The sequence below is a fragment of the Globicephala melas genome, chromosome 12, assembly GCF_963455315.2.
Source record: "Globicephala melas chromosome 12, mGloMel1.2, whole genome shotgun sequence".
NCBI lineage: Eukaryota > Metazoa > Chordata > Mammalia > Artiodactyla > Delphinidae > Globicephala > Globicephala melas.
The window spans coordinates 68,572,277-68,595,833 of record NC_083325.1 but is presented as its reverse complement, the minus strand read 5'-3'; the positions used below and the strand labels follow the sequence as shown (position 1 = coordinate 68,595,833).

Here is a 23,557-nt window from a genome sequence, read left to right as displayed (position 1 = left end):
TTCATTTTTAATATAGTAAATGTAACCCATATAATTCATATATATAGAAGCTCCTTGGGGTCCTCAATACTTGTTAAGAGTGTAAAAGGTTCCTGAGACTAAAATGTGTAAGAACCTCTGCTGTGGTGCTTAGGCAGGGACTTGGAGTCAAATTGCTTAAGTCTGAAACCTAGTTTTATTGTTTAATACCTCTGTGACCTTGGATGAGATACCAAACTACTTTTGGCCTCAGTTTTCTCACCTATAAAATGGTATAATAATATAACATAGGTTGTCATAAGGATTAACTTGAATATATGAAAAGTTCTTAGAACTTCTATAGTACTCAGCAAGCTATATAATTACTACCTGTTGAACATTCGTAATGTATTGCTGTTTTCCTTTATAGGTGCTAAATTTCTAGATTGCTGGAGATTGGGTGTTTTGGGGTATTGGCCTGGTCTGTTATCAGTAAAGTCCCTGATATCCTTAACTTCTCTACCCCTTTTTCTTCTAAGTCAGTGGTTCTCAACCTTTGCTACATGTTGAATCGCCTGGGGAGCTTTAAAAAACAAACAAACAAACCCCATTACCCAAGATGTACTCCAGATTAACTCAGTTAAACCAGAGTCTGGAGTTGGGCATAGGGCCCAAGCATTAGTATTTCTAGGTGATTCCAGTTTGAAGATTGATGACCACCACTCTAAAGCCTGAGCATTCAGACCCTCTACCCTGAGATTCTGTCTTTCCCTGCATGTTCTCAAGCGAATTGTAGCTGATTTCTCTCTCACCTCTTGTATCACTGAACTTGGAGGGGTGGTAGGTGTTCATGCTCCTCAGTGCTGCTGCCAAGGAAACGCCATTCCCTTTTCCCTGACCCCACCCCCAGCCTTGAAACTCAGGCCCTCAGGCAATGGGACCCACCACCCCCTCCTTGTTGTTATCTAGAGACATTCTTTCAAGATTTTAGCACATGGCTCACTGTCATTTTCTCAGCACTATTGCTCTTGCCGTGATTCCAGGTGATTTAATATTCATACACATGCTCCTTCCAACACGCAGGCCTCTCAGTCCCTGACTTCCTTTCCTCTGGTGGTCTCGTCCTTCCTTCACCTCCTCAGCCAGGCACATGCTCGGCCAAGGCCTCATCAGTACCGCTGTAGATCACCTCCATCATCTCAGCTGCAAACATCCCATTCTCTGACCACGCCTCGTGTCTTTCCTCTTTTTAGAATCTCAACTCCAACAATTCTTCCAGCTCACCAGGACCATGGGTCCTACCACCTTTTCACTAACTCTCACTTCCCTTATGAACTTACTTTGCTTTTTCCTGGCTTAACGTCAGTGGTCCATAATTATGATCATTCTTTTGCAAACCCTCTAAGATCTCTTGCCCCTCTTTCTTTTGTACTTACCTGTAAAAATCCCAACCTTTGTTAAATCCAGATTCCTCCCACTCCACATTGCACCCAGGCAAGGGAATTTATGCTAATTGGTCTCACTTAAAACTCATACCTCTAGGGCTTCCCTGGTGGCGCAGTGGTTGGGAGTCCGCCTGCTGATGCAGGGGATGCGGGTTCGTGCCCTGGTTCGGGAAGGTCCCCCATGCCGCAGAGCGGCTGGGCCCGTGAGCCATGGCCGCTGAGCCTGCGTGTCCGGAGCCTGTGCTCCGCAACGGGAGAGGCCACAACAGTGAGAGGCCCGCGTACCGCAAAAAAAAAAAGTCATACCTCAAGCTCAGTGGGGCTTTTGGTGCTAATTGGAACGCCTCCTCCATTTCCCCAGTCCATTTATTCCTCCCCCATTTCCCCAGTTCATTTATTGTTTATTGCTCTAAATGACTATTTCACACCTTCTTCTTAAACTTCCCATATCCCCTCCTTCTTCCTCACTCTCAGCTGATGACCTTATTTTAAGGAGAAAACGTAAGCTCCCGGTAGAGAACCACCATGAGCTCTTATCAGCACTTAGGGCAGCCTGCCTGCATGTGTACTCCTAAGCTGGCCTCTTCTCCTGTACCTACGGATGGACTCCCTGTGCTCATTGCTAGGGCAACCCTCTTGGAGATCCCATCCCTACCTCCCTAATCGTCATCTTCTCTGGTGGAACCTTGCCCCACCTCCCTTTACATCAGCACGTTCCCCCCTCTATGGGGATATTCCATCAAGCTGTAAACATCTGAGCACAACTTTTTCTTGACCCCGCATCTGCCTCTGGTTACCAGTTTGAATTGTCTGTATTAGCTGTCTGCAGTTTCTTTCTACTCATCCTATCTTTAAACCTCCACAGTCAAGCTTCTGTTTCACCAAAGTAGCACTTGCTGAGCAAACTGTTGACCTGTGTCAATAGACCGAGCAGTCAATTGCCAAGCCTCATGTCACTCTCAACACCATTTGACCCAGCCGATCACTTCCCTTTTGAAGCCCTTCCTTCATCACTTTTCAGGGATGCATGCTTTATTTTTCTCGGTAGCATTTATTACCATCTGATATTGTTTATTATTTATTTTGGCCCACAAAAATGTAAGCTCCTTTAGCAAGGACTTGGCTTGTTCCTGTCACTGCCTAGAACAGTGGCTGATACAGAATAGGTACTTGAAAAGTATTTGTTGAATGAATGAGAGCTTAACAGCTACTATATACTTACCAGATCTTTCCCAGCTCCGTTCCTGGTCATAAGCTATCAGAGCCATTCCCTTCTTCTTTGTCCTTGAACTTTGCATTTCCTAATTGTATTTTCCCTCATCTCTACTCCATTCCTATCTTTTTCAGGCTGAACCACCACCATTGTGCTTATATTTTTGTGGGGTGCTAATGTTTACAGAGCATTTATTTATGTCTGGAATTACAGATGCACATGGTCTGTGGATCTGAGTTGAATGACATTAGCTTTTATGCTGAATTTAGGTGCAGAGGGAAAAAAATTAAAATTATGAAAGACTGTGAAACAAATTCAGTCTTCCAGGGCTAAAATTATGGTCTTCTAGGATGTTTAGGTTTCTTGTTTTGTTACTACTCTACTTTACACATTACTGTTTCTGCCTACCCACGGTGGAATTCTCCTTGATTTTCTGCAAGAATTTTTAGAAGGCGGGAAAAATCACCAAGCCCAAAAGACCCTTCTAACTTCAGCTCTGAGTTTATCATAAATTAAGAGTAGTCTGTTTTTCTATTAGACTGTTGGTGGGAATGAAAATTGGTTCAGCCACTATGGAAAACAGTATGGAGGTTCCTTAAAAACACTAAAAATAGAGTTGCCATATGATTCAGCAATCCCACACCTGGGCATATATCCAGAGAAAACTCTAATTTGAAAAGATAAATGCACCCCAGTGTTCATAGCAGCACTATTTACAATAGCCGAGACATGGAAGCAGCCTAAGTGTCTGTTGGCAGATGAATGGCTAAAGAAGATGTGGTACATATATACAATGGAATACTACTCAGCCATAAAGGAGAATGAAATAATGCCATTTGCAGCTACATGGATGGACTTAGAGATTATCATACTAAGTGAAGTAAATCAGAAAGAGAAAGACAAATACCATGTGATATCACATGTGGAATCTAAAATATGATACAAAGAAACTTATTTACAAAACAGAAACAGACTCACAAACATAGAAAACAAACTTATGGTTAACAAAGGGAGAAGGGGGTGGGAGAGGGATAAATTAGAAGTTTGGGATTAGCAGATATATATTTTTTATATATATATAATATATATATAAAATAGATAAGCAACAATCCTACTGTGTAGCACAGGGAACTATATTCAACATCCTGTAATAAACCATATGGAAAAGAATATGAAAAGATTATATATACATATATGTTTAGCTGAATTCCTTTGCTGTACAGCAGAAACTAACACAACATTGTAAATCAACTATACTTCAGTAAAAAAAAGAGTAGTGTGTTTCTCTTAGATTTTCATTATTCTTTTTCTCTATATTGATGTGCTAATATGATACTGGATTTGTGTGAAAATGCATTTGTTACTGGTCTTTTATTTTTGGCTTCTGCAGAACCTTGCCTCCTGGAATCCATCAAATCCTGAATGTCTCTTACTTGTGGTGAAGGAACTTGTGCAACAATATCACCAATTTCAATGCAGCCGCCTCCGTGAGAGTTCCCGCCTCATGTTTGAATACCAGACGTTACTGGAAGAGCCGCAGTATGGAGAGAACATGGAAATTTATGCCGGGAAAAAAAACAGCTGGGTAAGGTTTTTTGAGAATGGGAGAAAAAAGGTCACTTTATCTGTAATAGAATAAAATAATCAATTCAGACATTCATTAATAATAAATCCTGGCCATTTCCTTAGATAAACATGATTTAGGTTGCCCGTGTACTTTCTCAGTCTCACATCCGCAGCCCCTGACTTCTGAATATCTGCGGCTATGGATGTGAGACTCCAAATTTTACAAACTTCCCGGGCGATATCCTTGAGAAACCAGATAAACATTAATGTCTTTTCAAAACTCTGAATTATGAGACAGTATATAGTATCCCAGTCAGATGAGAGGGGTCGGTAACTCCGGAGGTAGCCAGCTTATATGGATCCTTTTATAATTTCTTTACATTGTATGATCCTTTAAAAATGCAAGTCAGAGTGTATCACTCCTTTGCCCAGCGCTTTCATATCCCTCTCTTCTTCTCTCATAGTAAAAGCCGCAGTCTTTCTAGAGGTGTAAAAAAGCTCTACGTGATTCCTGTCACCACCATCCTCCATCCATCATTCCTTCTCTCTCTTCGTCTCCCACTTTCCTGTCTAAAAATCATCAGCTCCAGCCTCTCTAGCACCCTTGCTGTGCTGCAGACACACAAGATATGCTCCTGCCCTAGGGTCTTTGCATAGCTTTCCCGTTGTCTGGCATATTTCCCCTGGATATTCACAAGGCTAATATCCTTCCTCCTTAATGTTTTTACGCATGTGTTATGTTCTCAGCAATGCCTATATTAATACCCCCATTCTTTTTTTTTTTTTTTTTTTGCGGTATGTGGGCCTCTCACTGTTGTGGCCTCTCCTGTTGCAGAGCACAGGCTCAACGGCCATGGCTCACGGGCCCAGCCGCTCTGCGGCATGTGGGATCTTCCCGGACCGGGGCACGAACCCGTGTCCCCTGCATTGGCAGGCAGACTCGCAACCACTGCGCCACCAGGGAAGCCCCCACCATTCTTTTTAAACAACTTTTTTTGGGTATAATTTTGATACCATAAAGTAACTGTTTTAAGTGTAAAGTTTAATGGTTTTTAATAAATTTGCCAAGTTGAGCAACCACCATCAATCCAGTTTTCGAGTGGTTCCATCACCCCAATAATATCCCTCATGCCCATTTATAGTTAATCCTATTCCCACCCCCAGCCTCAGGCAACCACTAAACTAGTTTCTGTCTGTATAGATTTTCTTTTCTGAACATTCATGCACAGGCATACTTGGGAAGTATTGCGGGTTTGGTTCCAGACCACTGCAAATAAGCAAATATCACAATAAAGTGAGTTACACGAATTTTTTGGTTTCCTAATGCATATAAAAGTTATGTTTACACTACACATAGTGTAGTCTATTAAGTGTGCAATAGCATTATTTCTATAAAAAACAATGTACATACCTTAATTAAAAAGTACTTTATTGCTTAAAAAATGCCAAATATTGTCTAACAACACAGAAGGTTTACAAACCTCCAATTTATAAAAAATGGAATATCTGAGAAGGACAGTAAAACGAAGCACAATAGAATGAGGTATACCTGTGGTGGAATCATACAATATGTGGTCTTTTATGACTGGCTTCTTTTACCTTACATAATGTGTGTGGGGTTCATCCATGTTGTAGCATGTGTCAGTACTTCATTTCTTTTTGTGGCTAAGTAATAGTCCATTTGATGGGCATACCACATATCCATTCACCAACTGATGGGCATTTGGGTTGTTTCTGCTTTTTGACTGTTATGAATAATGCTGTATAAACATTCATGTGCAGGTTTTTCTAACATCTCTTCTTAAAATTGTAACTTGTACACCCTCCTCCGACCCTGACCCTGCTCTACATTTTTTTTTGCATCTCTTTTTAACAAACTATATAATCAACATGTTGTATTAGTTATATGTTGCCGCATAAAATAATCATACCAGAATTTAGTGGCTTAAAGCAATAGCATTTATTATCATAAATTTTGTTTGCCAGGAATCTGTGTAGTCCCTCTGTTTGAGAGTCTCTCACAGGCTGCACTCAAGGTACTGGCCAGGGCTGTAGTCACTCAAGGCTCAACTGGAGAGGGATCCATTCTAAGTTCATTCATGTATTTCTTGGTACCGTTCAGTTCCCTGTGGGCTGTTGACCTGAGGGTCTCAGTATAGTGCTGCCTGTTGGCTGGAGGCTGCCCTCAGTTCCTTGCCTCTTCTTAGGGCCTCTCCACAGGGCAGCTCATAAAATGGCAGCTGGCTTCACCAGAGCGAGTAAGCAGGAGTGAGTATGTGAGCAAGACAGAAGTCACAGTCTTCATAACCTAATCTCAGAAGTGACATCTCATCAATTTTGATGTATTCTGCTTGTTAAGTCCAGTCTACACGCAGGGGAGGCATTACATAAGAGTGTGAATACCAGAGATCACCGGGAGCCTTCCACACTTATTATGTTTATTGTTTGTTTGTCTCTCCCCAGCGGAATGTAAAATTCCACCAAGGCCAAGATCTTTGTTCCATTCACTGGAAATATAGTAAACGCCTAGAACAGTGCCTGCCATATTGTTTACATTCCGTAAACATTTGTTGAATGAATTAATTAATAAACTCTAGTTTATTTAAGCACAGAATAAGTTTAGGTTCCCTTCTCTGTGTTAATTCTTTTAGATTTCACTTAGTCTTTCTTTTCTGAGGTTAAATATACCTTTCCCCTTTTGTTCTTCAGCTCTTTCTCAAAGGACATGCTTTCCAAGGTTTTATACATGATTAATGCCTTTGAATTAGTAGGACTAAAATTAACCCTTGTTACAAATCATCCTGTGTTCGGTTCAAGGTTTTTTTGTTATTTTGTAAATTTATTTTGCTTATTTTACTGTGGTAAAAGACAAAATGAAATTTACCGTCAACCATCTGTAAGTACACAGTTTAGTAGTGTTAAGTATGTTCACGTTGTTGTGCAATAGATCTCTAGAGCTTTTGCATCTTGTAAAACTGAAACTCTACCAATTTAAATGCTAATTCCTCTTCCCTCCAGCCCTTGGCAGCTACCTTTCTACTTCCTGTTTCTATGATTTTTGACTCCTTTGGAGACCTCATATAAGTGCAGTCGAACAGCATTTGTCTTTTTGTGATTGGCTTATTTCGCTTAGCATAATGTCTTTGAGGTTCATCGTTTCATCCATGTCGTAGCATGTGACAGGATTTCTGTCCTTTTTAAGACTGCCTGGTATTCCATTGCATGCATATGCCACATTTTGTTTATCCATTCATCCATCAGTGGACATTTGCATTGCTTTCACCTCTTGGCTATTGTGAATAATGCTGACTACACATGGGTATGTACAAAGATCTTGCTTTGAATTCTTTTGAATATATCCCCCAGAGTAGGATTGCTGGATCATATTGCTAATTCTATTTTTAATTTTTTTTGTGGAATCTCTGTACTGTTTTCCATAATGGCCTCACCATTTTACATTTCTACCAGTAGTGCAGAGTTCAAGGTTTTAAACTATTGTTTTGAAACTTTAATCTGTTCGTGTGGATAGTAAGGAAAACTTTATTAAACTTAGTGTATCCTCTAATCCCAACATTTTTCTTATTAAAAAATCAACTTAGTTGTCCTCTCAAAAGAGGTGTTAGGTTAATTTGACATGACTTCTTGGTGAACCTGTCTGTGTTGTCTTTAGTGCCGATAGATTCCTTTAAAGACATGATTGGAATCACTGTCAAGCTAATTGGTCTTTAGTTTTTAGGATTTTCCTTCCCTCCTAATTCCCCCTTTTAATATTAAGGCTGAATTTAGGTATATCCAGTTTTATGGTACCATTTCTGATCTAAGAATTTTAAAAATTATGTTCATTGGCTCAGCTAATACTTGAGATATAGTTCTTCTGAGTGTAGAAGTTTAAATTCATTTAAAATAGCTAGGTAGTTTGAATTTATAGTATATTTAAAACTTCTCATTTAATGTTATTGATTCTCCATTCTTTAAACCTACTGCTGCTACATTTGCCCCAGTTTATTTTGATATACTGTTAAGTAATTTGTAAGCATTAGGGCAATGATTATGGACTTAGGGGAAGTAAAGAAACTGAGAATCCTGTAACAAGGCAAGGTGGACAATTAGAGGTTAAGCTTGCAGCTGACCAGCCCTAGGGAGGGCCCAGTGGAAGCAGGAGCCGAGACTCTAGAAGTAAAAATATAGGCATGTGAGTTAGTTCCTGGTCTAGAAACAGGGCATAAAGGTGAGTCTTGCAGGATGAAACACATTTGAGCATGGCATGCTGGTTCAGGAATATGTTAAAGGACAGCTTGCTAATGGAATACAAATCCAGACCAAGAATTTGGGTGACAAACACGGGACCCTAGCATAAAGAGAGCAGTTTGGTTTTGAGCCAAGATTTTTTGAATCAGGGACTGTAATAGTTTCCTATTGCTGCTGTAACAAATTGCCACAAACTTGGTAGCTTAAAACAACACAAATTTATTATCTTACAGTTCTGGTGGTCAGAAGTCCGAAATGGGTCTCCCTGGACTAAAATCAAATTATCGTCCAGGCTGCGTTCCTTCTGGAGGCTCTAGCGGGGGACTGTTTCAGGGCACTGAAGAAACTGGCTGATGTGCTTCAGAGATGTTATCTTTGAGAAATTATGGGGAAGCAGAAAGGTCCTAGGGATTGTAGAAAGCAAAAACATTCTGGAGATTTTTGAAAGAAATTACACTCAGGTCTTTAGGTGGATTATTTGCATACATTTAAATAAGAATGCAATAGTCAGTTGGAACAACAGCTGGGTAACTAAGAAACAGTCATGGCAAACTTACTTTATCCTTTTAAGGAAGGTGAATATTATTGACTTAGATTATCTAATTTTCAGTAAAACATTCAGTTGTTCTCCCTTAGTATTCTACTGACTGTGGGCTCCTTTCTTAGTTGTCTGAATCTATGGAAGAGCTCCACATAAAAGATTGGCTATACCTTTTGTCAGCCATCAGGTGTTTGTGGAATGTCACAGGGCTTCTCCTTTGACCCCGTTTCATTGTTTTATTAGGTTATTGAAAGGCATGCTTTTCAGTTTTTCTGATAACACAGAGCTTGAAAAGATATATGAAGAACTACAGAATCAATATTTAAAATTATTTTTATAGTTATATGCACTGGAATGCTGCACCATACCTATAAGATATAATTTAGTAGGGCTAAGCTGGTATAGGACTGATATGGAAAGTCTGCTATGCTAGTTGGAGTAAAAAAAAGCAGTCCTGGCTTTTGCTCTTGAAGGTGTTAGAATCCAGTTAAGTCTCAACACATATTTGTAAAAAATGAAATAGCAATGCTGAACAGATTATCTCAGATGGAATGGACTGCCTGTACATGAGTTCAGAAGAAGAGCCAATCACTGAGAAACGGAGTGACTAAGTAAAGTCTTCACTGATGAGCCAGAACTGACCTAGGTCCTAAAGGAAGGTGGACGTAGACAGCACTATAGGAAGAGGAGGTCAGGGGGTTATATGGTTGCAGAAAAACTTAGAGGCATAGCATACGTGGGGGACAAGAATTATAAGCATACATATGACTGTTTTACTGATTAGTAAATCATATCTATTATGTCTTTTTGGACTATTGAAGCAAGAGGACATTTTAATATGAAAGAAATTGATATAGGAAATAAAATATGAAAATTAATATATTCTCTAAATAAAATATTATGAGTCAATTTGTTCTTCCTGGGCTAAATGTGAATCCATGTATTTTGATTCTCCTGATTCCACTAGTCCATCTGATAAATACTTTCTGTAATGAATCCAAGACTGTGCATAATTATTGAATACCTTTGGATTACAACATCCTGTGTTCATTTGAGAGGATGGTGACTTTTTGTTTTCGTCTTTGCATCACAGAGTTTTTCTTTCTGAAACATGTGTTTACATTCTTAACCTTCCATTTCTGCTCTAAAAGTAAGAGGCTTTTAAAAACCTGCTTTTAAAAAATGCCTCTTCCATTTTACTGTCAGCTGGCAAAAGGAAAAATTTAAAAACCATGTAGTAGAAAGAGGGAGAGGGCTCTGATCTCTTGTCAGCCTTCTGACAAGCATATTAATTTGAAATACAGTGCTGCCTCCACACCACTGAAGACACTCTTCTTTTTCCTCCTCAATTTCCAGTTAGAGGATTTCAGCAAGTGCACATTTGAAAGTAAAAATTAAAAAAACAAACAAACAAAAAACCAACACAAACTCTTTATTAATTCTTTACCATGGTCTTTTTATGAAGTCATCTCTCTTATTGCTTTGTCCATCTCCTTTAGTAAGTAGAGTTTTGAAGATTGTATTCTTAGTCTATGCTGGTTTTATAATTTTTAGTAAACACCAATTTTTTTTTTAGTTGGGAGAAAACAGATGATACATTGGGATGCAAGCTTACCTGTTGAGAATGAACAATTCTAATGTACCTGCATGATCAGAATCATTTTTAAAAGATATATTAAAATATTTAATTTTAAAAGATATATTAATTAGTTATAGATTCACAAGAAGTTGCAAAATAGTACAGAGAGGCCTTGTATACCCTAACCTGGTTTCTCCCAGTGGTTATTTTTTACATAACCAAGAGATTGACATTGGTACAATGTATGTGTATGCCATTTTATCACATGAGTAATTTCCTGTAACTACCACTGCAATCAAGATACAGATTACCACAAAGATCTTCCTCCTGCTACTTCTTTGAACAGAGTTATTAAGATTAGAATTTTAATTTCAATGAATGTCACAATGTAAGCTATAGGTGTTAAAATTGTATATACTGTTTTGCTACAACATATCAAGATAAAGGTACATTATAAGTTTTCTCAATGGGTAAAACCTAAGGTCTCACTTTATATTGTATCTGTCAGCTGCCTTGTCAGCATTTCCTGCGTGTGTCTGTTATAGCTAAAGAACCACAGTCTGTTAATGGTAACAGAGTGCAGTAAGCAAATTTGTGAATTTTTCTTTGGCCTTTTTTTTTTTTGTGGTACGCGGGCCTCTCACTGTGGTGGCCTCTCCCGTTGCAGAGCACAGGCTCCGGACGCACAGGCCCAGTGGCCATGGCTCACGGGCCCAGCCACTCCGCGGCATGTGGGATCTTCCCGGACCGGGGCACGAACCCGTGTCCCCTGCATCGGCAGGCAGACTCTCAACCACTGTGCCACCAGGGAAGCCCCTGGCTTTTGTTTTAATTCCCAGAACTCAAAATTAGTTTATCATCCCTAATATTTTGATTAAAGGCATTTGTCTTTCCTGTTGTGAAACGAAGGTTTTGAGATGTTCTAAAGCCACATATTTTACATATTAATGATCACCAGTGGGTGATCTGTGAGATAAAACATTTTCTTAGAAACTGATTTTTTCCTTTTGTGGGCATTTTCTTAATAATGATAACATGTTGGAGAATGTGAAACAATTCCCCTTTTTTGTTGTACTTGACCACAAATCCCAGTAAGATTTTCAAAATTTATGGTTTATAAATTAAACTCTGGCAACATTTAAAAATATGAAAGGAGCCATTTCGTGATAGCTCCTCATTTGAGTTAATGACTTGATGCTTCTGTCACCCCATCTTGCTGTGATATTACATTTGAAGGGAAAGTATATGAGCACTGTTAAAAGAAAAACTGAGACATATTAAAATTTTTAAGAGTTTATTTGAGCAAACACTGATGCAAGGTGGTTAGGAGCATTCCACTGATAAGAGTTACAGGCAAGGTTTTTACAGAGAGGAGTTGGACGCAAAGCAAGGAAATTGATTGGCTAGAGCTGAAGTGGTTGCATTTTTTGGGAAAAACTAGTTGGCTGTTTGGGATTGGCTGTTCTTCTTAACCTTGAGCCATTTACAGGAATTGATTCTGGCTTAAGTTGGCTACCAAGGCATTAGAGCTGCCTCATTCTTATGGCCTCATTGCTTGATTACTTTTAGAGCAGTGTGCTTAGAGTGTAAGCTCTTCTAGGGCAGAGGCCGTGTAGAAATGTGTTGGAGAGAGAAGTGATCTGGGAGGTGGGAGCTTTGGATTCTAATTCTATCATTAGTTGTATTTAAAAAATATTTATTTATTTATTTTGGCTGTGCTGGGTCTTAGTTGCAGCATGCATGCGGGATCTAGTTCCCCAACCAGGGATCGAACCTGGGCCCCTTGCATTGGGAGTGCGGAGTCTTACCCACTGGACCACCAGGGAAGCCCCTGTCATTAGTTTTTGTGTGTGTGTGACTAAAGCTTTTCCCTGTGTCACTTTGCTGGAGATAACTACTCTGTCACCCCAACCTTGACACAAAGATTAAATTAGATCCCCTGTGTGCGAAGCAAACAAAATTAAGCAAACGGTGGAGTTGTGTAATACAAAGTATTATTGTTATTATTATTAGCCTTCTTTTGTATATATATGAAGTAACTTATTATAGTAGCTGCTCAGTAAATGTAGTTCAGTGATTGTTCCTGTCTTATCTCGGAAACTGCTGTTAATCATAAAGTACCATATGTGGACCAGTAGAAGTTGATATCACCAAGGTGCAGATTAAGTATGGAAAACAAGGGGAAAGGGAGAGTTACTTTTTAAGGAGAGTGTCGCTTATCTTTCCAGGAGTAGTTTTCGTGGGGTTCTGAGGTTGGGGGAACAGATTTCAGGGTATCAGCAAGGGAAGTGGTGAAGACAAAGTAAAGGCAGTAAGTTCAGATAGTATTTGGAGGAAGAAGGAAAAAACATATTAGCTACAAGAGGCATGGGTCCCATGTTCATTCCCACTAACCAGGTGACATTTACCAACCTTCCTGTCAGGAGTGTTCCAGGTTCATAGCATTTGGTAGCTCAGGTAGCTCTTCAGGTATTTGTGACAGGGAGTAACTAACTTAACATAGGAATTAATGTTAATGGAAAAGTATCTTGAACTGTGCTGTCCAAAACAGGAACCCCTGACTGTACATAAGTGACTGTTGAGCACTTGAAGTGTGGCTGGTCTGAACTGAGATGTATGCAAGTGTGAAATACACAGCAGCGTTCAAAGAATTGGCACAAAAAATGATCTTGTTAATAATTTTTTAATGTTGATAACATGTGGAAATGATAATATTCTGGATATATTGGGACATATTATTAAAATTAATTTCACCTGTTTTTCTTTATCTTTTTATTTTATTTTTAAAAAAGATTTATTTATTGTTTATTTAATGTTTACTTCTGGCTACATCGGGTCTTAGTTGTGGCACGCAGGATCTTCATTCAGGTGTGTGGGATCTTTCTTCATGGCACACAGGTTTTCTCTCCTCTAGTTGTGGCGTGCAGGCTCTAGGGTACGTGGACTCTGTAGTTCGCAGCACATAGGCTCTCTAGTTGTGGCACATGAGCTCAGTAGTTGTGGCGTGCGGGCTTAGTTGCGATCTTATTTCCCTGACCAAGGATCGAGCCCAGGCCACTGCTGCATTGGAAGGCAGATCCTTTACCACTGGGCCACCAGGGAAGTCCCTCTTTATCTTTTTATATGTGGCTGTTAGAAAATGTTAAATAATCTCCAATGGCATATGTATATATGGCTCACATTTGTGTATTGCATTCCTTCTCTCTATCTCTCTGTCTCTTGGGCAGCACTGGTCTAGAATGGTGGGAGAGGAGGGCGAGAGTACTCAGAGAGGAATCAGAATAGCTGGAGGGGGTCTGGAAGTGGATGGCCTTTTCACCGCTGGCCACGAGGATGGAGTAGGTGTTCAGTGATGCCAGTCAGCCACAGGGAGCAGGGGATACAGTGGGCTTCTCATCATCCCCCTTTAATTTATGCTACTTGGGAGTTATGCTCTGATGGCATTTGACCTGTGGCAGGGATAAACTTGTGGCTCTCCTTTGGAAGGAGTGTAGCATGGTAGTCAAATCTATAATAGTCACTTCTTGGAACTGTCCAGATTTGTTTGTTTGTTTTTGTTTTTAACCACATGGAACTATTATGAGTTGAGCATTATTTAAAATAAATGATCCCGTGGCAGAGGCTCTCACAATTTTATTGTTTGCATAATGGAATTTGTTATATTGGATTTTGACCTGTATGTCAGTAGGAGTACTTAGGATCTTGGTCACAGTAGTTTATACCTCAGTTTTTTAGTTTATTCACTAAAAGTAGTGTGTGTGTGTGTGTGTGTGTGTGTGTGTGTGTGCACCTAAATTGCTTTATATCTCCAGACATTTAAAGTAAACATGATAGCTTTTCCAATCTTACTGACTTTTAAAAGGACCTTTATTACTGTTTTTTTTTTAAAAATATAATACAAGCATCAGTAGAAAATTCAAGTTTCCTTTAGCAGCAGGGCCAGTCAAGTGGAAAAGACCTGGTTTTACGGAAACATTATGAAACACAGAGGGAATCCTTTGCCTGAACCTCGCACAGCAGCGTGTGAGGGAGGGCTGGAATGGTGCCGCTTACTTGCATTTGTGAAGCCACTTGTTTGTTCTGAGTCTTGGGTGCCCCATTTTCGATGGTATTTAGTTGTTGGGAGCACCCCTTGCACAATTTCCTCAGCGTGAGGAGAACCTACGAGTCTCTCCAAAGGACCAGCTGAGTCTACTTTTTAAAGCCTTCTCTCCACGTAGTAAAAGGAAAAAGATGAAGAATCTTGTATTTGATGTGTTCTGTAAGAAAGCCCCTCATACTTTTTTAGGACTTTTGGGAAATGTACATATAACTCAACCCTGCCTCCCCCGAAGAGTTTCCTAGTTTTTCAGTTATTTTCAATGAATTTATGCTAACATTAACTTTTTCACTGTAAAAACTGTGGAAATAGTGTTGATTATATCAGGAGGCACCTAAGCCAAACAGAGTTCTTGCTTGGGATTTTGGAGTTAGTTCTGAGAGTGAGATTGGTCTTGTTATGGGTAGCTGGTCTGTAACATGTAACTCTAGGACCTTTTTTTTCTCATATTATTTAGTCAAAAGAATCAGAAAGTGGTAAATAGAAAGTAAGACAAAGCACAGAGAGAGCAGAGATAAGAGACAGAGAGAAAATTCTGGGGGCATTAGAGTCCTTTGAACTGAGGCTGGACTGCTTCTTTTTTTTTTAAACATCTTTATTGGAGTATAATTGCTTTACACTGGTGTGTTAGTTTCTGCTGTATAACAAAGTGAATCAGCTGTATGTATACATACATTCCCACATCTCCTCCCTCCCTCCCTATCCCACCCCTGTAGGTGTGGGCTGCTTTTTTAATCTTAGATTCCCTGAGATACCGCATATCTTTTAAATAAATTCTCTTTTATTTGCTCAAGTTAGTTTGAATTAGAATTCTGTCACCTGAAACTAAGAGTCTTAACTTAGTTACCTCCGCATCCTGTAAATATCTCTCTCCAAACATCACACTGTAATATTTTGTTTGTCTAGTCAAGATAGACTGTATTTTGTTGGTCTTAAGATCTCCATTACCCAGCCTGGGACTTGGCATGGTAGGTGCTCAATAAATGTTTGTTGAATAAATGAATGAGTGCATGAATTATGAGCATCTCATTATACACACTTTTAATTTTACTTTTCAAATCCCTTAAAATTTCTTTGAGCGGGTAATATGTTCATAGTGTTCAAAATTAAAGTGTATTAAAAGATATATAGTGAAAAGTCTCCCTCCCATCACTGCCTTGTGTCCACCCAAATCAAACCACCTTCCTTTGCTTCTCCCACCTCAGATAAGCACTGGTGTAGCTTTTACCTATTGTAGTTTTTCAGAGTTTCTTTATGCACATATAAGCAAATGGTAACATATAGTACATACTTTTTATGGAAATGATAACATATATACTCTGTTTTGCACCTTACTTTTGACTTAATATAGCTCAGAGATTTTTTTCCATATAAGCGTTCCTTCAAAAAATAATTGTATATTATTACACTGAATAATTGAACCGTAATTTATTTAATTTGAATTCTGTTGTTGGGCATTAAAGTTGTTTTGAATCTTTCGCTGTTACAAGTAAGACTGGAATAAATAATCTTGTACATGTCACTTTGCAGGTGTTCCAGTATGTCTGTAAGATAAATAACTAGAAGTGGAATTGCTGGATCAAAGATTATGTGTGTTTATAATTTTATCACCAGAATGCCCTCATAATGTTTATACCAGTTTATTAACCCAGCAGCAATATATGAGAGTGGTTGTTTCTCCACAGCAGTGCCAATCATAAATCAAACATATTTGCAGGTTTCTGTCAGGTTCCACTTTGCATAATGACTGGGTAGCTCCTATTAGACTAATCCATCCACAGATATAAAGCCATGTGCCTCAGGGCACTGGAGAGTGATCAAAAGCAGCAGATACTAGATGGGGGTTGATACTTAGAAGGGAAAGCAGAGCTTATGGGACAAAATCCAAATGTTTAACATGCGTGAAAGAAAGCAGGAAAATATTTGATTAAATAATGCCCAGATATTTCCAAATACGGTGGAAGACATACATTTACAGATTCAAGAATCTCAACAAACCCCAACCAAGACAAATGCAAGGAAAAAACAAGACACATCATAGTCAAAATACTGAAAACCAAACATAAGGAGAAAATTTTAAGTGACCACAGAAAATAACACTTTATATGTAGGTGAAAATTATTTGTGTCACCACGAACTGTTCATCAAAAACAGTGGAGGTGAGAAGACAGTGCAGTGATATCTTTAAAATGCTGATAGATTTCTGCCAATCTGTTTGGTGGAAAATGATGTTCAATTTAGTTTTAATTTGTATATTTTTGATATGAATGAGGTTTAGAGTATTTTCATATGTTTAAGAGTCATTTGTATTTCTTTCCTGTTTATCCTTTCCTGTTATTCTCTTGGGCTTTAAATCTCTTTTTCATTAAGAGCATTAGCTCTTTGTGATGGAGTTGAAAATATACTTTCCTCAGTTTGCCAGTTGTCTTTTAACATTGCTGGTGGTGTTTTTTTGCCATCCAGAAAATTTTTATGTTCAGGTAGTCAAGTTTATCTATCTTTTCCTTTGTGGCTTCTGAATTAGAAAGTCATTCTCCACTGCAAGGTTTTATAAAGACATTCATCAATGTTTGCTTCTTTACAGTTTTAGTTTTTACACTGAAATTCTTAATCCACTTGGACTTTTTCCTTATATATGATGTGAAATATGGATCTAAGTTTTATTTAGTCCTTTATGGCTCCAGTTGTCCCACACTATCAATCACGCACTGAATCTTTTTGGGCTTATTTCTGGACTTACTTCCTGTTGCATTAGTCTGTCTGTTGATTTAACACCAGTACTATGCTGCTGTAATTACTGTGTGTTTATATGATGCTTTGTTATCTGGGGTAACTAGCCTCCTCTCATTGCTTTTCTTCTTCACAGTTTTCCTGGCTGGTATTAATTGTCTATTTTTCCACATGGTCTTTTGACTCGGCTTTTTAAAGTTCCCTCAAGTCATGAGCCCCAAAGCCTGAACAGGCCAGATCTTCTTGAAAATGCTCTCAGAGCACTCTACCCTTTCATGGGTAGTATTTTTCACAGGTTGTAATTTATAGGAGTGTTATTTTGGATTAATGTCTGACTCACTCACTAGACCGTAAGCTCCAGGAGGGAGGGCAGGGATCGCGTCTCTTTTACTCACTATATTTGCAGTGCCTCGTATAGGGCCTGGCAGATTTTAGGCTCTTAATCTACAGTAATGAATGGATGAATAAATTTTAAGTCTTAAGGTTGAGTTCTGACTCTTTATTACTCTCTCAACGACTGCAGGCAGGTTTCTTGACTAAGCCTCAGTTTTCTCATTTCTAAAATAGGTATAAATGAATTATATCTGCTGAACAGAGTTTGGGAATAATTAAATGATATATCTTAGGAAACATTTTTGTGAAGTGTGAGATGTTCTAATCAGACTAACCTTGGCTTTCCTTCTCACATGTGGTAGATAATTATGTGTTTAACAAGGAGCATCCTCCAGATTTAGGCTATTGGTTGTCAGAGTCTATTTAAAGAATCATCCCTACCAGGCTGTCCAGCTAAAGTTATAGCCACTGTTGAGTATTTCTTAGCTTTTAGCTACCTAAGCAGTAAGAGCAGTCAGTTTCAGATGACAGCTTGTTTGTTGACAGCGAACAGTCTCTAAGAAAGGAAATAAAATTTCCCTTTGCAGAGCAACCTGGGTTTGGAATCCATTCTGCACAAGATGTCTACCTGTCACTTCTGAAAGGAGAAGAGAACTATGCCACAGCTGCTATTACCAGAAGAAAAGCTGAGACTTAATAAATTGCCAAAACTCCATGTTGTTATTTTAAGTTACTTGCCAAGGTACTACAACTTGAAAAAGGAACGATGCACTTACTTATTGCTAATGCTGGGAAAATTGCCATTAAGGCAGTTGGCAGAACGGCTGACATTTTAACAGTCATAGGTCAGATAATCTTCTGCGTCTATCCAAGAGAAGATTTGACCAAGGATTGATAAAAAGAAAATCAAACGATTATGTTGACTTGGCTACATCTAAATGTCTCATTTTCGGCTTACAGGAAAGATTGCTATGGAAGCAATCTTTGACGTTGCAACAGAGTGGCAGTAAATTGCTTGAATAACTGTTGAAACTTCAAATATAAAAACAAAGGAAGGGTCACTGTCTGAGGGAGAACTCCAGGAGGATTTTTCACTTGTGTTTTGCTCCTCATATGATGTTTATGGCTCAAAATTTACATTAAGACATGTTTTAAATCACCATTTACTCAGTTTCACAAAAAAAGATTAGCTTATAGGTCACAAGGAAAATCAGTGGCAGAACTGAAAACGGAATTCTAGAACGTTAGTCTCCAACATTTCCAACGCTGTTAGAAACAAGTACTAAGTTTTCTTTATTCTCTCAAAGGCAAAATAAAGAATGTATAGTAGGCTTGAAAGTTGGAGATGATAAAGCACTTTTTATGGTTTCCAGTAGACCAAATTCTTTTCACACTTAAGTTTCTTTTATTTTGAATTTAGTTGTGTAAATCAGCCCATTGCTGATAAACACAAATTAATATTAGTCCTGAGATCAGCATTTCTCTTATTACAAATTTAGCTGTATAAATCAGTCTTTTGCCAATAAACATAAATTTATATTAGTTCTAGGATCAACATTTTGAGAAGGGATAAAGTAGGGATTGTCTGAGCATTTTTAAAAGAATGTTGGTCTAAAATAGCCAGTAGAATAAAAATACATTGTACAAACTAAAATAGGGCAAAAGAGCTACAGTGCAGTGCATGGACTAAAATAACTAGCAGTTCAAATGAGTCCAAGTGCTAAATATGTAATTATCTTTCCGACTACCTTATATGTACAAGAGCTGTTTTAATTTTTTAAATCTCACATTTCACTCCTTTTATTGTTGTTTTCAAAAATACACATTTTTTTGTGTATTTTTCACATCTTTGCTCAATTGTTACCTTGTCAGACTCCTCTGTGAAGGAGATAAATCCCTACCATTTGAGACTTTGAGCAAAGGAGGAGCATAATCTGATGAGTGTGTTGAAAAGACCTCTCGGCCTGTGGTGATGGGAATCAACTGCAAGTGAGCAAGGGCAGAAGCAGTTAGGGGTAGTTGCAGTCATCCAGGCTGGAGATAATAATGGCTCAGATCAGGTGGTTATGGAGGGGGTGAGAAGTGGCTGGACTGAGGATAGAAATTGACAATGGAGTCAGTAGGATTTGCTGCCATTTGGAATGTGGAAGCAAGAGAAAGATAGGAATCAAGGATGACGCTGAAGTTTGTGGCCTGAGAGACAGAAAGATTGAAATTGCCATTCACTGAAATGAGGAATAAATATCAAAGGAAAAGCACAAAATCAGGATTTTGGTTTTCATCGTGGTAGTTGGATAAATGAAACCCAAATTAGGAAGAGGTCTGGGATGGAGATAAAATAGTTGGGAATCATCAGCATATAAATGGTATTTCAAGTCAAGAACCTGGATGAGCTCACCTGGGGGAGTGTAGATAAAGAAAAGAGGTCTTGGGGTTAAGCGCTGTACACTACAGCATTTAGAGGTTGGGGAGACCAGAGGGAGGGCCCGTGGAGAGGCAGAGAAGAGCCAAGAGAGACTGGGATCCTGGAAGTCAAGTAAAGAATGTTCCAGGAAAAAAGTGATCAGCTATGTCGGAATGCGGCTGATAGAACAGTAATAAGATGAGGACTGAGAAATGACCATTGGATTTGGCAATGGTGTGGTCATTGGTGACCTTGATGAGCTGTTTTGGTAGCGAGGTGTGGAGGAAAGGCTGACTGGGAGAGGGTTCTGGAGAGAATAATAGAAGAGGAAATGTAGACCTTGAATATAGACTAATTCTTTACAGGAGATTATTTTGTAAAGTAGAACAGAGAAATGAGATGAGACCTGAAGAGGGATATGAAGTCAAGAAAGACCTTTTTAATGATGTTTGCGTGCTGATGGGAGTGAGTGGGTAAACAGGAAAACATAGAGAATATAGGAGAAGGAATGGAGGCAATTGTTGGGAACGTGTATTCTTTTGTGAGTGTTCCTCCCTCTATAGTACTGTATGCAGCACTAAAGGAAGACGTTTCTGTTCTTCTTCCCAAACTCCTGCTGAGCTAGATGCTCCTCTTTAAGTTCCCATATAACTCTGTTGCTCCTATACTTAACCCTTTCAAAGTATGACTTCTTGTACTTAGGGCCAAAGAATCACATTTCACAGGATATGTTAGTCCTCTAGGAGCTTAACATTACACGGAAACCACATCTTTCTAGCAATTTTGGACTATAACAGAAGGTAAGAATTTTATTAGGATCTTTCACAAACCTCCTCCCGTCCACGATGACGAGCTGTTTATAGATCCTTAAGTAGCTCGTAACTCTTCTCTCAAGCGTTGAGTTGCAGGTAGCCTGCACGATTGGGGTTCCATACTGTGTCAAGAATGATCCTGAGGTTTCTGGTCTGAGAGACTGAAAGAATGGAATTACCATTTACGGAAATGAGGAACAAATATCAAAGGAAGAGCACAGCCGCTCAGCTCTGAGGAGTATCGCTGTTTCTCACCGTTGGCATTCCTGGCCACCCAGTGACTGCTGGGACCTCAGCTTTGATTCTGTCCATTTGGTTCTCTCTTTTCTGCCTTTTCTGTCATGGGGTTAGGCTTGTGGTGATGAAGAAGTGCTCTGTCCTTAGCCAGAGGTTGATGTAAGTTAAAAGATGTTGTAAGCAGTAAAACAACACACAACTATGCAGATTCTATTTATCATTTTAATCTTTTGAGCTCAAGGTTTATATTTCTGTTTGCATTTTCAAGCTTTTAGGTCAGAGTTTTAAAACTAGGGCCAGGACCTTGAAGCCAGTTGCTTGGGTGTTTGTAGAAAGGGGTGGTGGCTCTTGTGGAATCTTCTGTAAGAGGTGTGCCTGCCTCCTTATGTGCGTTCATCCACCCATCCATAAAAACTGTTTGTAACTGCCTGCTATGTTTAAAGATGCGTTAGGGAGTTTAGGGTGCTCACTTTTTTAAGGGGGTAGACAGTGGAGATTCAGGGAGCTGTCTAGTGGTCATAATATGAAAAAGGTGGAGACCCCCTCTTTAGAGTAGCTCTAGATCATCCCCAGAGTTCTTTATTCAAACAGAATTTCATAATGAAACCCAAGATGTCAAAATCCCAAGCTGCACTGCAGGCTTGCTGTCAGAGAGGCTGGAAGACCCAGGACCCCACCAGCTCAGCACCCCTCTTTGTTGCCTTTGCAGAGGTTTCTTAGAACCTCTAGGTGTCTGCATAGCCCAGTTGGAAAAACCCCTCCTCTAGACTATGCCAAAGTTTTTTAAAAAAATGTGATTCCTTAGCCTTTCCCATCATAAAAAAGAAAAAATATTATTATGATTTCCCATCGTCATAAATTGAGAGGGAAACTTTTTTCTTTTACATGAGTTTTCTCTCTTAGAAAAAAATAGAAGCTATTTTTTAACCTTAGTTAAATGTTTTAAATCACCAAACCGCTGCACGTCTTTCCTATAGAGACTAGTTCATGGAAAGAATTACTGAAAAATTTTAGTTGATGATAATGATATTAGCAGATTGTCAAGTGATTAGAGTCTTATTTGGGGTACCCACTGATGTACTGGTTCATATGCGTGGGTCAAAGTTTGACCTTTGTTTTTACTTCCAGACATACTATAAAGGATGGTGATTTATGTCATTAGCTTATGGGTTATAAATATTAGTGAAGTGGTCTGAATGCTTTAGTAAAGTCAGATGAATCGAATGGGCAGGTCTGTGCCTATTGCTTGGATTAAAAAAAATCACACATTCATATATTCTTTTCATCCTTTTAAAAAACAAAAAGGTAATACTACTGCGTTATAATTCTATTGCACATTTAAAATGCAAATTTAAAAAATTCTAATTGTGCTTTTTAGTAACTAATAATTTAATAGTGCTTTTTGATCCTCCCCTACTTTTTCAACCTTCTTTTCTTGCTTGATGTTAGGAAACCCAAATTGAAGATACTTGCAGTTCAAACAGGTTGAACTTGTGGCCTTGGCTGTAATTGTCACTTCACAATCTATTTTTTATTTTAATCTTATTATTAAACCTTTTTGTTCCCTGCAGACTGGTGAATTTTCAGCTCGTTTCCTTTTGAAGTTGCCAGTGGATTTCAGCAATATTCCCACATACCTGCTCAAGGTAAAAGTATATGATTATCAGTGTGAGAATGTAAATGAGCTTTTTAAGTCATTATTTAACTCTGAATATTTGCATGGTTTGCCAGCATTTTGTTCAGATGATGAATTCTATTAAAAAATATATTACCTGAAGCTCCACTGAGTTACTGTTACCTAAAAGCTAAAATAGTAGCCCTAAGAATCATTTCAAAATGGATTTTTCCTTATAAGACAAAATTAGTAAAAGCAAATTAAACATTGGAACAAAACCTGCCTTTGGTTAATAATCTTTTGGGGATGAAAGACTCTCTTAGAAATTATCTTAACATGCATTCTGTCTTTAAGTAGGATTGCATATTAACTGTGCTGTGCTAAAGGATGTTTCATTTTCTTTATTTATGTCGCAGTTGATCCCGGGCACCTTGAAAGTTGGACTGTCCTGGAGAGACCTAGAATTGAGTTAGGCCAGTGTATATGGCATTCTTTAAGATATGATGCAGGCAACTTGTGGCTTGGGTGCAGCTACTTTGGGAAGGGGTCTGCAAAATGCTTTGTAGAGGAAATCCAGATCCACACTAGCTGTGGTTAGTGTGAAAAAAGCCTAAATGGACCAGGGAACCAGCAAGTTCTGAACAGGAAGCCTTAAGACAAAGGCCTAAGTTTATCATAGATGTAGATTTGGGTCGTGATTTAAGGTATCGCCTCAGCCATCTGCAGCCTATGGTGATATAGCTTTGCTCTAATGTAAGAAAAATTTCTGCCTTCCAA

The 23,557-nt window shown here is 38.8% G+C and overlaps 1 protein-coding gene across 3 annotated transcripts in view; it reads left to right on the top strand.

The window, feature by feature from the left end:
• The window catches only part of BABAM2 (BRISC and BRCA1 A complex member 2), a 434,423-nt gene that overhangs the window by 127,703 nt on the left and 283,163 nt on the right, over positions 1 to 23,557 (top strand). For all 3 annotated transcript variants that reach the window (XM_030858076.3, XM_030858078.2, XM_030858079.3), the window contains exons 5-6: positions 4,007 to 4,201; positions 22,737 to 22,811. In XM_030858076.3, the coding sequence (XP_030713936.1) occupies positions 4,007 to 4,201; positions 22,737 to 22,811 (270 nt within the window). The remainder of the gene's footprint in view (positions 1 to 4,006; positions 4,202 to 22,736; positions 22,812 to 23,557) is intronic.